Source organism: Merops nubicus, unplaced genomic scaffold (assembly GCF_000691845.1).
Source record: "Merops nubicus isolate BGI_N331 unplaced genomic scaffold, ASM69184v1 scaffold1752, whole genome shotgun sequence".
Lineage (NCBI taxonomy): Eukaryota > Metazoa > Chordata > Aves > Coraciiformes > Meropidae > Merops > Merops nubicus.
This window is the reverse complement of record NW_008595389.1, coordinates 1-14017: the sequence shown is the minus strand read 5'-3', so window position 1 is coordinate 14017 and position 14017 is coordinate 1. Positions and strand designations below refer to the sequence as shown.

At 38.8% G+C, this 14017-nt stretch overlaps 1 protein-coding gene across 1 annotated transcript in view; it reads left to right on the top strand.

Moving 5' to 3' along the window:
- Positions 1–13873, top strand: part of LOC103768856 (putative ATP-dependent RNA helicase TDRD9) — a gene marked incomplete at its 3' end in the record, with an annotated part of 42706 nt that extends 28833 nt beyond the window's left edge. The window contains exons 11-21 of the mRNA XM_008936014.1: positions 3549–3603; positions 3758–3842; positions 4934–4991; positions 5610–5714; positions 8265–8362; positions 8745–8876; positions 9573–9735; positions 9819–9882; positions 10384–10447; positions 12979–13023; positions 13820–13873. Coding sequence (XP_008934262.1) covers positions 3549–3603; positions 3758–3842; positions 4934–4991; positions 5610–5714; positions 8265–8362; positions 8745–8876; positions 9573–9735; positions 9819–9882; positions 10384–10447; positions 12979–13023; positions 13820–13873 — 923 coding nt within the window. The remainder of the gene's footprint in view (positions 1–3548; positions 3604–3757; positions 3843–4933; positions 4992–5609; positions 5715–8264; positions 8363–8744; positions 8877–9572; positions 9736–9818; positions 9883–10383; positions 10448–12978; positions 13024–13819) is intronic.
- Between the last annotated feature and the right edge of the window lie 144 nt (positions 13874–14017).

Sequence of the window (14017 nt, the reverse complement as noted above, 5' to 3'; positions counted from 1 at the left end):
AGTGAGGTTCATCCCTACCAGGACCTTCTAACTCGCTGTAACATCTTTATGAATGTAGTTTCCCTGCTGTGTTGAGCTTTGTAGTAGACATGCTGGAACTGGGACTGGAGGACAGCACACCAACACGAAAATACACTGCACTTGAAGGATAGCTTTCAGTGCAGGGTGGTCCCTGCCAGCTAAAAAGCATTAGAGTTGCCTTTCTTAGAGTTGCCCTTTCTATAAAATCAATGAGTAGGAGTTACTTCATCATGTCAGCAGAGAACCCATTCCAGTTTGCCATGAATAGAGCAACTGTCTTTGTTGCCTCTGGCCTCCTACTGGTGTTTGTCTGGTGTGTTTTCAGACTTACTCAGGTCCTCAGAGTCTTCATTTCAGGCTGAAATTACTCTTGAACACTTTTCAATTCCAAAATATTTATCTTTCACTTTGAGGCATTTTTTACTGTGCTGCTCTCCCTGATGGCTTATAATCACAACTGATAAAATGAAACTTTCTGTTTAAGTACATTTAAACATGAAAACTTGTGTAGAACTTGCATTCTGAACGAGCAGATACTCAGGTTTGCGTTTTATTGTTGTTGTTCAGTGTTTGACCTGGGCCTGTTTTATAACTGGATACCCAAGACTGAACTTGAACACGGAATTAGCAAATCCCCCTTGAAATTTTCTTCAGAAATAGTCTTTAAACAGAACTGGAGGAAGGGGGGAGAGAGCCCTCAGTTTACAAGAGGACAAATGAGACACAGATTTGGGTAAAAATAACCTTCACATTTAGGACACTGATTTGAGATGCCTAGATTTGAGTGCTTGCAATTACATAGCATTTTGTACATTCCAACTAACACTGGCATTGACATGTGAAGCTGGACAGGCATCAGCAGGCAGAGTGAGTAGTGCCATGCTGAGCAGCACTGTTAAGTGATGTTTGCCCACTGTCTCTGGGACTCGGTGATGGGGTGGAATCCACTCCCATAGAGCAGCTGTCCCAGGTAGGATGCCACGTTTTCCCTTCCTGCTGTAATTGCCTGTTTTGTTCAGTGTGCTTTTTGTTTTGATGTTACCGAGTGATTCTTTACAGAAAAATGTCCTTCAGCACTCACCTCTGATTCCAGAGCTAGTCTGTCCATAGGCACTAGGTGATGCAAAGTGCCATATTAAACTGTACAGTGTGGGGTTTTTTTATATGCACAAATGCATTCCCAGTGGGCTATGTTAAGTTTGCACAACTAATACTAGTGCTTGACATAGCAACATTAATGTTTCTTGAGCATATTTGTTGAGGTATAGTTGTTTAGACTTTTTAAAGATCAAGTTTGAGCATGAGGTCAGACTGTGTTGACTGAATCATCAGTGACCTACACCTTCAAGTATGTAGCATGCTTCTACCAGACTAGCTGATGAGTGACATGAAAGCAACAGTAGGTTGTCACCCTTTTCAGGAGCTTAGAGAAGATGGGGTGGCCTGATTTCTCTGTGCTTGGTGTGCATTTGCTGATGGCAGGAATTTCATAGCTTAAAGCTTTACGGTTTTCTTCCAGGGGGGTTTTGCTGTTACTGTCCTAAGCTTTTATCAGTTCTGCTTGTGTCAATCTTTTTGTCTGTTTTCACTTGTGGATTTCTCCATGCCCCACTGTCCTTATTGTCCTGTCATGTTTGCCAAACAGATTTTTGGTACTGTTTCATTTCAAGACCTGTCTCTCCTGGTAGCAGCCTTTTGTTCTGTAGGCATTGTGATTAACTTTTTTCACTTCCAGAACTGGGCAGCAGACACTGCCTGCTGTGTCTAGTCAGTAATTACTAGACTAATAGTTGATACTAATGTTGGTTATACAGAGTCTGCTTCTGCCAATTATGGATCAAGCTTCTTTTAATTGTTTTCAAACAAAGTGATTTCAAGCCTTGATGTCTTACTTGGTTGTGTAACTACATATGGCAAGTAGGAGGCATTAGATGGTGGGTTAGTGGAGCAGTACCTCATGGGGTTGGGTAGGGCTGGCAGGCTGTGTCCAGACAGACCATATCATGGTGTTCTTGTGTTCTCTCTGTATCTTCAATTGCATGCTCTAGTTCATGAATAGACACTTTTTTTTTTTCCCCTGTATTATCTTAAAAAGTGGTACTGTTTTTTTTGTTTCCCAGTCTGCATGTTTTTCTCTACTGTGCTGAAGCTGTTTTGCTTAGACCTTTGTTAATTGCTTTGTTATTGTGCTAGTCATTAGTTTATTTGGCCAGTTATTTGCATTCTCAGGCACTCTTAATTCATTTGAGCTGTGATGTAAATTACTATTCATGGCTGTCCTCTTTAGCTTGTAATGACATTGCTTTCCCCTGTAGTAGCCTCACAGAAAGGACATCTCTGAAACTTTTATATTTCCTTCTCATTGCCTCACTGCCACCATCTTCTTTTTTTTCTCCATCTTTCAACTCAGCTGTTCTCCCCTCAACTCTGACTTCTCTTATCTCCCTTACATGTAGTCACTTCTTCTCATTTTCCCGTTTGTTTATCTGACTCTGGTAGTTGACTAAGCTCCATCTTCTTGTGCAGTTTCTTTTCCCAGTCAACCTTGTGTTATCACCACATTGGTTTCTTGTTAAATCTGTTTCTCCTTTTCTCATCCCAGTTTCTCACTGTCTGGCATTTCTTCCTCACTCACCTTAATTTGATCACGATTTCCAGGCAATCACATGCCCTGCTTTCCTCGTTTCTCATTTAAGTTGTTAATCTCTCTTATCTTTCTAGAAAATGTCTCTCTTCCTCCAATTGCATTTGTCTTCCTTCCTTCTCGCATCTGAAGTCAAATAACAGTCATCTAAAGAGTCACACCCAGGTACTCAAACGACATTTAGCCTCACTGAGTACTGCAGCAGTTCTGTACTGCAGTTACAGAATAAGTTCATTTTCAGTATCCAACCAGGGAAGCCCAGTGTTGGACATATTTTTGAAAACTGGGTTTTGGAATTGAGTCTTAATAAAAAGTAAGCTAGGCTTCTCAGGAAGAATTGGGAGGCATTCAGAAAGACAGAAAAAATCCCTTAGTCATGATGTTTCTCCTGGCAGATGTGAGACCCATGCCCCAGAGAATGGGCACTGGAGCTGCCAAATGTAAGATGGCTAAGGCAGAAATACCTTTTTTTTTTTTTTTTTTTTTTTTTTTCCCCCCTCTTCCCTTGGCCCTGTTCTTGGAAGCAGCTTGTTTTGGCTGAAATACCCAAATTTATCCCAGACCAGACGTTCAGCATGTGGTGAGTAGCAACAGTATTAAGGAACTGAAACAAGAGCTCGTAATGGGACACTGGCCAATGGCCTTTGTACCTGATACTGCCATTTGAGTATGTGTAAAATTATGCAAAATGACTCTTGAAAAATTGACTCTGTTTCAGTTACTCCTTATTACATTTAGTGTTTAAATATTCTGCCGTTTTATTATATGCAGTGAAGGGGAGGTAATAGTAAAAGTCAATTAAGAATCTAAGATGTGCAAATTTGTTTTAGAATTGTTAGTGATCACTAAAAAGAAAACAAACTCTTGATTGCTTTTCCCCTAGGTTTGGATGAAATAAACTACATGCACTCCTGTATCTCAAATATGTCTAACAAAAGGTAAGTTAGACCACATTTGTTTCAATTCAGTTAAACTTGAACATGAATCCTTTAGCTGTATGAGTTCTAAGTACATAATACAATTTAACACAGAGTTGTAATTAATTTCTGTATTCTTGCATCAGTAGCTCTTTCACTAATATATTTTCTTTAGATGGCAGGTGTGCCAACTTCACTCACGTGTGGTATTAGAGGAACAAAATAATGTATTTTTGCCTGCAGTTCCTGGCTACAGAAAGGTAAATATTGTTGAATCATTAAGTGTGTGAAACCTTTTGCTAGAGTAGTAATAGCAAATAATAGCATATATAAATTAAGTTTAGCTATCCCAACTCAAACCACTGTGTGAGGGCAAAGCAGTTTAGGTTTATTTTAACGTTGAAAACTGATTGCCTTTCCTACCAAGCTGTTGCTTTAACTGCTGCTTAGACCTCTCTTGAAGTGCAATAATAGGGAGGTACCCTTAAATTATTGTGTGGCACTGTTTTTATCCTTCAGAATAGTTTCTTTATGTGTATTCTTGCACCTGCATGATAGTAGTATGCTGCTGGTGGCACTGCAAAGCAAGGTAGTCCCCCAGTGTGGGAGTCTCACCTGCTTTGTACCCCATATTTTGGAAAGTGTCTTGGTTTTTTTTATCAGTACTAATAGCGTGATGTTTTGTTATGACAAATGTGTAAGGAAGCAGAACCATAGAACTGTTATGTTTGGAAAGGGCCTCTAGGATCATCAAGTCCAACCTTCATCCCAGCATTCCCCTAACCACTAGCCCATATCCTCAAGTGCTATTTCCATTCTTCCTCTATTTTGTCATACGCTATACTATTTTTTATGCTTCTCTGATCTTGGGACAAGGAAATACAAGTTTTGTTGTGGTGGTGTGTTGTGTCTGGCTGAGCTGATTTTTCCCATTAGAGCCAACCTGGTGCAGTGCTTTTGTGTTGAGAGTTAGAAGGGTGTTGATAACACCCATGTTGTGACTGCCACTGAGCAGGGCTCACACAGCACCAAGGCTCTTCCTAATGTTCCCCTGCTGTGGGATGGTGGAGGGCAGGATCCTTTGGGGAACATAACCAGAACAGCTGACCTGAACTGGCCAAAGGGATATTCCATAACGTGTGGTGTCAGCTCAACTATAAAGCTAGTACAAGGGAGGAGGGGGGACACACACCCTTTTTTCCTTAATATGCTTCTATTTTTTTTTAATATGCAGATCAGAAATACTATATTGCTACTACTTTTATATTTCTTCATAGCAAGATGGATTTATTAATGCAATTAATTGTTTCTGTATGATTTTTTTTCTTCGTTTTTTTGCTTCAAAACTCAGGTTGTTCTATCTACAAATGTAGCTGAGAGTTGTGTAACAGTTCCTGACATTAAGTATGGTAAGTCATCAAAATCTTGAAATCATGTATACACCATACTTGTAATGTCTTCCTTACTTATCCTAGCCTAACTCTCCATAACATTTCACCATTTCACAAAGCATTGCTGTTGGATTTTAATTTTGACAGTTGTTGAATTCTTTCAGAAAAGAGAATTGAATCTGAATATATGAATTAATAGTAGAGCTACTGAGTGGGGTGTTGATTTTAATCTTTCCTGGGGGCAGAAAAAAAATTTCTGAATGCAGTAACAAGTAGAATCAAAACTTCTGTCATAAGTAGTACCTTAAGCGCTTTATTCACATTCTGACTATATTTTGAAATAATTGCATCAGATCAATCAAATTATGATACAGAATGTCTAAATGCATAAATTATTACTTCTTAATGCTTGTCACTTGCTCTGTTTATTATACTTCTGTTAAAATGTAGTTGCAGTTCTATTAGTATTCAGTTTATCCTGGGTCTGGTTGTGTTTAAATCTCGTGTTGTTGTTATTGGTTTTTAAATAATTGAAACTTTCATCTTCTGGTAACAGAAAACTAACCAGTAATTTTTCCACTGCCATGAGAATAAATTGTCTTTTAGTAGTACTCTTTTTTTTTTTCTTAATTTCAGTGATAGATTTCTGCTTAACTAGAACTTTGGTTTGTGATGAGGAAACAAGTTACCAAAGTTTGAGACTTTGCTGGGCATCCAAAATGAACTGCAGTCAAAGAAAAGGTAAGATGGCATTTGGGAATGGAAAGGAACTTCAGAAGCTAACCTTCATGGAGAATTATACATTGCTTTTGATTTTATTAACAGTAAAAAGCACAGATTAGTTTTTGCCATTAATAGTTTATACAAAAACTTAATTCCTTACTATGTCAGGATAGTAGAATGTGATTAAACAGCTATGCCTTAATATTTTTTTTGTTCAAGTATTTTTCCAGAGGAATGTTTTGGTTTTTATTGAAAAATACTAAAATTTGTGGACCATAAAATTTAGGAGCATTTCTTTTTTATTTAATAGTAATCTTTTTTTATCATGGGCCTTTTTTTAAAAAAATGGAGATAGGTACTACTAAGTATTTATTAACTACTTGAGAGTTTCGGCAATAAGAGAAACTTCTGTGTCTATTTGTCACTCCTACATCATTTGAAATATCCACAGCAGTGTCTCTAGTGTAACCAGTGTTTGTAGCACAAGGTTAAATAAGATTTCAAATCAGTTCTTCGAGTAGCACAATACTCTTAAATATCAAAATCCTCTAGGTTCAGTTGAAAAGAGTAAATAAATTAATAATGGTGACATCTTTAGACATGAAAATAACCTAATTTCAAATATTTTGAGGACTTCACAATTACAGCTTGTGGTGGGTTGACCTTGGCTGTCCACCAGATGCCCACAAAGCAGCTCTAGGACTCCGTACTCAGGTGGACAGAGGAAAAAAAATGACAATGAAAGGCTGATGGATTGAGATAAGGACACGGAGAGATGACTCAGCAGTTACTGTCAGAGACAAAACAGACTCAACTTGGGGAAATTAATTGAATTTATTACCAACCAAATTAGAGTAGGCTAATGAGAAATAAGCCCAAATAAAAACCACTTTCCTCCCATCCCTCCTTTCTTCCTGGGCTGAATGTCACTCCCAGTTTCTTTACCTCCTTGACCCCTGCCAGCACAGGGGGCTGGGAAATGGGTGTTGGAGTCAGTTCATCACGTGTTGTTTCTGCTGCTCCTTCCTCCTCAGGGGAAGGAATTCTGACACTTTTCCCTTGCTCCAGCCTGGAGTTCTCCTCTGGGGGACAGTCCTCCATGAACTTCTCCAGTGTGGGTCATTCCCACAGGCTGCAGTTCTTCATTAACTGTCCAGCAGTTTCCACGTGTCCTTTTCACAGTGTGTAGTCCTTCAGGAACAGATTGCTTCAGTGTAGGTCCCCCATGGGATCCCAAGTCATAAGACATTTCAGCATGAGCCCCTGTTCTTAGGGTCATAGGACCTGCTCTAGTGCAAGGTCTCCACAGGGTCACAGCCTCCTTTGGGCACATCTACCTGCTCTGGTGTAGGGTTCTTCATGGGCTGCAGGTGGATATCTGCTGCACTGTTAACCTGCAGGAGGACAGGCTGCTTTACCATGGTCTTCACCATGGCTGCAGGGATATCTTTGCTCTAATGCCTGAAACACGTGCTCCCTCTCTTTCTTCACTGACCTTGGTGTCTGTAGAGTTATTTCTCTCACATATCTTCTCTCTCTCTTACTGCTGCTGTTGCATGCAGCTTTTTCCCCTCCTTAAATATGTTATCCCAGAGGCATAACCACTGTTGCTGATGGCCTTGGCCAGTGATTGATCTATCTTGAAGCCAGTTGTCATTGGCTCTATACGGGAAGATTCTAGCAGCTTCTCAGGCAAGCCACCCTTGTAGCCCCTGCGCTACCAAAACCTTGCCATGCAGAGTGGGACTGAGACTTATTTCCATTTGGTTCTGGGTTAGTGTAGATTATGACAACCAGCCAATATACAACCAGTAGAAGTCACATTTTGTACAGCAGATTTGGACTGGTTATGCATATGACTTAAGACGCAGCCTAATTCTCTAGTGGAGTATCTTAATGAGTGGAGTATCCTTTAGCCTGTTGAAGTGAATGGTGTTGAAATTTGTGAAAATAGACTTTCTGGATCAGTGTGTTTTCTATAAAAATATTACAAAGATGTTTCACTGTTCGTCGTGGTATTCTAAAAGTTGTTGATGTAGAAGATTTTTGCTAGTTATAGAATGAAACAGGAAATCCAAGTATACTCACTGTCTGGAGAAGTACAAGTGCAAAGTGTATTTATGTTGCATATAGGGTCTCCAGCTTGGGAATACGCTAAAACTTGCATTGACATATTTATATGTATTAAATTCAGATCGGGTAGGTGTTGGCCCTTGCCTGGCTTTGAGGAAGGGTGTTCTAGTGCAGGATTTGTCATGTCTTTTCAGCTAAGATGGATGCTGATCTGAGGGTGGTTATGTGAAATACTTAAGTATTTCAGTGAAATACTTAAGTAACTGTTACTGGTGCTATGAAAGCAAAATTATTTCATCTGATCCTTATGTAGGAAAGGAAAGAGAGAATGTCTCCACTGGGCCTGTTTGCTGGCGAAGTACAAAATACTGGTCAGCCTGCAGCATCAGCTGTCATGTGCTGCTCAGTTGTCCAGAAGGCTTGTAGATGGATGGGTTTTGAACGGCCTGAAACTTTGGCAGTTTACAAATTGGTGATTGGTTCTTTCATCTGAAGGTCGTGCTGGACGTACTTCCAAAGGGTATTGTTACAGGCTTGTACACAAGGACTTCTGGACAGAGTTTATTCCAGAGGAGCCAGTACCAGAGATACTGGTAAGACTTTTGGGGAACATTAAGAACTGTGTTAGTGCATATGGTCACAGCAGAGACAACAAGAAGTAGTTTTGCTTTACTTTTCCTGAAAACACTGTACAGTGTTTGAACAGTTACTAATAACTGTAACACTGAACAGAATTCAACTTGGTAATTGGCAGGGACTAGTCCACATGTTTCGTTTTAAAGAAGATGCTTTTAGCAGTAAAATGAATGTGGATGAGAAATAAGCAATCTGCTCAGAATAAAAATATCAGTAGTTACACAAAATTATTAATTTATGGTTTTACTAAATTGTGAGCTTCAACTTATTTTTCACATAAAACACTTTGTCACACTTCTTATAGAGGGGGAAGTAACAGTGACGTTGTCTTCTCTTCAGCGCTGTCCCCTGGGAACTACCATCTTAAAAACAAAAATGCTGGACATGGGGCCACCAAGAGACTTACTGGCAACAGCTCTTTCTCCACCCTGTGTAGGTGACGTTGAACATACCATACTTCAGCTGAAAGAGGTAGGCGTTCTTTTAATGCTGTTAAAATCAAGATAATAAAATATACTGTAGAAGTGTTCTTCTTTGTATTGAAGGTAGTAGTAGCCCAAATTGGAACCTGAAATAGGAACTGTGTCTAGAGAATCTTTTCTCACTTTTGACTGTTGTTTGGTTAACATCTTTGGCATAATTTCTGCAGTTACGTAATTAAAACAGGATTATAATTTCATCAGGGAACAATGATGCTGTTTATAAATTAGCATCTGTGGTAAGAGAGAATAGCAAAAAAGTAAGAACTCGAAGTCTGGAAGTGAAATTTTTAATTAATAAGTAATAAAGTCATATTCTTGCACCTTATGATGTATAAGGATCAACCTGAATATCCCCTTCTGACCTATCCAAGGAAGTCGGTAGTTCTGCTTTTCAATTACAAAGGTCATATGGTGAAGAACATTCGGTGCATTAAAATTCTTCTTTTCCAAAGTGCATAGGAAATTATACTTGGATCATTTATAGCTTGCTTTTACATTCAATATATGTAGTAGAAGCTTTGGTTTCAAAATAACAGGCTTTTAAAGTTAAAAACTTAAGTTTAGTTAGTTTTGAGACTAACTAATTGATGTTTCCTTGAGATAATTGTTTGTTTCTTGTCTTGCTTTCTTACAAACTGATCTTATATGTCAACTTTTACAAGTGAATAAATTTTAATTTCTCTAGGTGGGAGCACTTACAACTTGTGTGCAAACAGAAGAAAATCCCCATGATGGTGAGCTAACTGTCTTAGGAAGGGTGTTGGCACAGTTGCCAGTGCATCTGCATCTTGGAAAACTGATAGTCCTTGGCCATGTCTTCGGGTGCTTAGAGGAATGTCTTATTATAGGTAACCAAAAGAAGAACATGTAAGAACATTACTCTAAGAACAAGTGATTTTCAGGTTTTCATTGTGATGTGTTCTTCTTGTAGCTGCATCACTCTCTTTGCGGACTTTTTTTACAGTACCTTTCAAATGGCACGTGGATGGATACAGGTATTACCCTAGATGTGTTGCAACTTCCTGACTATATTTGGTGTCAGAGGGCTAAGTCGACTGCTAAATATAATTTTCCATGTCACAAGTCTAATTTTCTCTCAAAGTGCCTAGTACAGTGCAAAAAGAAGCTTTTCCAGGGCAGCTGAGATAATGAAATCTATTTCTATGTCAACTAATTAGTATTACAGAGGTAATTCATCCTTTTCTGAGTACAAGACCTGATTCTTCAGCTTTGCCTTTCTGATGTGAACATGTGGCAATGTCTGTTAAAATGTTGTTATTTTTTTTTTTAAGTAGCAAGGATTGTTTATTTTTATTTTCCTGCCCACACAGTTTACCTTCAGCAAGCAGATGTGAATAAGAACAAATAATTACAATAAATGTATTGACCTTGTTTATTTAAGTCCCAGAAGGTTTTTAATAGTGTAGCGTTCTGGGTTGTATAATAAATCAAATATTTTTTTGTAATACCATTGATTATTCATTTCATATTACCAGGAACAAACTGTTTTTTGCTGGGAATAGTAAGAGCGACTGTATTGCAATTGTGAATGCTTTTAAGGTAAGTCTTTTTTCCAGCTTATCTTCCAGTGAAATCTCATAGACCAAGACAGAGCTTCTCACCTTTGTAGGATCAGTGCAGCATTTGTGCTTTGAAGTTGCTAAAAACTTCACTTTACTCCTGACCTAGTGATACTTTGTGAAGGCTGTGTCCTAGCGCATAACACTACTAGTTCCAGTTATCTTTCTTGTAATAAACAAAATGCCAGAGGTGCAGTGATATTGGGAGTTCTCCTTTGCCCAAGGGCAGTTTGGACTGGTAAATTCTTGTACAGAGTGAGCTGGTGTCCTTCGCAGCTTTGATTTTGGAGTGTTGCACTCTGTCCAGCCGTGGTTCCTCTGCCCGCGGGGCCGTTCGGCGGTGCAGGACCATGGACAGAGGTGCAGCCCGCCGGTTCTGGGCAGCGCCACTGCAGCCTAGGGCAGGCTCCTGTTAGGGGAACTTCCCCTTCTCAATCCAGGGCTTTATGTTGTGGATGGTCTGACACGTTGTGTAATATTCTGGAGACTCCAAAATCTTCAGCTGCAGATTTAATTTATTCATTTTGTTTATGTTGGCCTTTTTTCACTTTGAAAGCTGACTTGTTTTTCTGTACACTGGGGTCAGAATTTTATGAAGCACACATGGACATGTATGCCACACATTCCCACTGATCTGGAGGCTGAAGCATCATCTCTTTGGAGTTCCCCTTACTCTCCTATGTTTCCTTTGTGTCCTGTTAACCTGAAGGTGATACTACTAAAAAGTAGTATGGTGTCCTGGATAATAAACATTCAAACAGAGCTCCCTCTGCAGTATCTCTGTGTGAGTGATGTGAAATATTTGTTTTGAATGCCTGAGTATCAGAAAAGAACAGGGAAAGAACTTGTTTTCAAGATTAGATTTCTTCTGCAGTAGGCAGGAGTTGCATGAATCATTAGTAAGTCCTTTCTTAAACCCTTGCTTACAAGAAAGTTTTAGTTAATTAGAAAAGGTCAAAAGCTTTGTTAGTAGAAAGAGGAGAATCCAGGGAAGTCCCATCAGCCTCATTTAAGAGATATGATTTATTTAAAAAAAAAATCTGTTTTAAAAGAAAAAAAAATGTCAAATAAGTGGAGTTTATTTTTCTGACATATTATAAGGCTTGGGTATGGAAGTGGTAAATGTCAAAAGCATTATTTAAAGTACATCAGATAGCCTCAGTCAAGGTAGGGAAATGCAGTCTGGGTGTTCAACTGTGCCAGTCGTGTTCACAGGAAGCTGGAAAATTTTCTGATGAGGTGGTTTGCTGCCAAACTAGTAAAGATGCATTCTGTAGGCATCTGTCATAGATTTACTGCTTAATAGGAAGATTATTTTCACTAATATTCTGGTCGTGTTAATGTCCCTTCCAGCCCTATTTTGTGTGAGTCATTCAAGTCAGAACTGTATATGATTCAGTTCACTTTTGTCCCAAAACAAGGAGAAAAGAATGGTTCTGAAAGTAGCCTGCTTTATTACAGTATTGAATCAAAACATCTAAGTTCTGTTTATTTGCGAATGTTTGCATGTGCTTCAGCAGTCAGTCCACCTCCTCTCAGAAAACTCGGTGGACATCCTGTTGTATGTTGCTCTGTTAACAGGTGGCTATTGTGACCCTTCTAACACAGATGGGGCTTACTCCTTTAAAGCATTGGAACTTTAAACTCTGCCCATTTTTGGAGTGCACCAAGATCCAGAATCTCTAAGCGATGTCCAGAATTTCAGGGACCTAAATGGTGTGTTTCCAATCTAGTTGGAGGAGCTGATGGCAAGTTTGAGGTCATATATATAATTACAGCTCATCTAATAGTGCTTAAACTCTTTTTCAGTCTGTAGATGTGGCATTGCACTGCCATAACCCCAGAGCTGACTTGAAGGCAGAGTAGTTCTCCTCCTGCTGCAGTTCTTTAGCGTGTCGTGGTAGCACATTTATAACCCTGCCATAGTTTCAACTTTCCAAAAATGCATTCTTAGGATTACATCCTGCAGCTACACTGCTTTTTGTGCTCGCATATGAGCAGAGGAAGACCCAAAGTTCTTGCCTACTCCAAACAAAACAGAGTAAGGTTATTCATAAGGGTGAGAAGTATTTATAGCTGCTTGGGAACCAACCAGGCCAGTGTGAATTTAGACTATAAGATATAATCTATAATCTGTAAAATAGTTAAGGATGGAAAGGACCTCAGGAGATCTGTAGTCCAGTTTCCTGCTCAGAGCAGTTTCAGTCATGAGATCAGTCAAGGTTACTGAGGGTGTTGTAGACAAGATCCTCAAAAATGTTGGAATGATTGATCTGAAGATGTCTCCTTCAACGTAAGTTACTGTGATCCGGATCTTCTTATACTCTTCTGTGTTTAAATGTTTGTAGCCTTTGTTATCCCAAAAGCATCTGTTTTTTAAATTGGTCTTAAAAAATTATCTTCAGTATAGGTATGGGAGAAACTTCATACTTTTAAATTATAGAATACTTGTAATAATTATTACTAAAGCACTCCAGTTTGTGCCTGACTACTACACCACTTCTTTCTTAGGCATGGCAAGCCTGCAGACAAAAAGGAGAGCTGAGACATCCCAAGGTTAGTTAAAGTTTTTTTCTTTATTTCTAAGAAAGGTTGGTGAGTTCAGTACTGGAGTATTTTATGTTCTTAGTAAGAAATTTTTGCTAGCAATCTTTCTCTACAATAGTTATAATTTTTCATAAATAAATAGAAGCATAGGCTTCAAGAGAACTTGAGTCTTTGAATCCACTGCTGAGCATTAGAAGGCAAACCTGTCTGCTGTCCCTTTCACTGATGGATCAACAGTGGCCAAAGAGTTTGAAATGTAGTCTGAAAAGGGAAATTGAGCTGTAGTATGCTCACAAGAATTCCCTCCCATCTTTCTTTTGTGCATAAAAGATAAACCCTTTTTCATTTCTCTGCTTCTTTCAGAGCACAATATGCTTTATGAACACCAGTGTCTAACATACACTGAGTTGTGATGAGTAGCCAAGATGACCAGAATCCATCTGATAAAAGTTACACATCCAGATAAAGAAGTCTGTTTTCTTGGGAGAAGTGTCATCTTAAAGTAGTTTCTGTAGCTGCGACACAGTGGAGTTGAGCTTAATGGTGTATATGAAAAATGTAGATGTGCGAGTGGTGACCACAGTGTAGTTTTAGTCAAATACATGATTGTCTTTTATTTCCAACCATGTCTTAATACTTGATTGCTATTGATGGAAAGAAAGCTGTGAAACGAGATCAAATTCTTCCATGACCACATGTAGCTACTTGTCACTACACAAAATAAGAGAGAAAGTTTGCTACTAGCAGTAGAAGACACAAGTTTCTGACGTATTTTTGCATTTGCTTTTTTCACTTTGTTTTCTAGAAAGAGCTTGAGTGGGGTCGATCAAATAATATTCATATCAAGAAGATCAAAGAGGTAAGGCAATAGAGCTGATGATCAGTTTTATAAGCAGAAGGACTTAGCCTTCCTTATTTTCTACCAGTTTCAAGACCTTGGATAACTTTATGGTATTACTATACCATAAAGTTATAATAACCTTGCAAGCCAGGTCAAGGATAA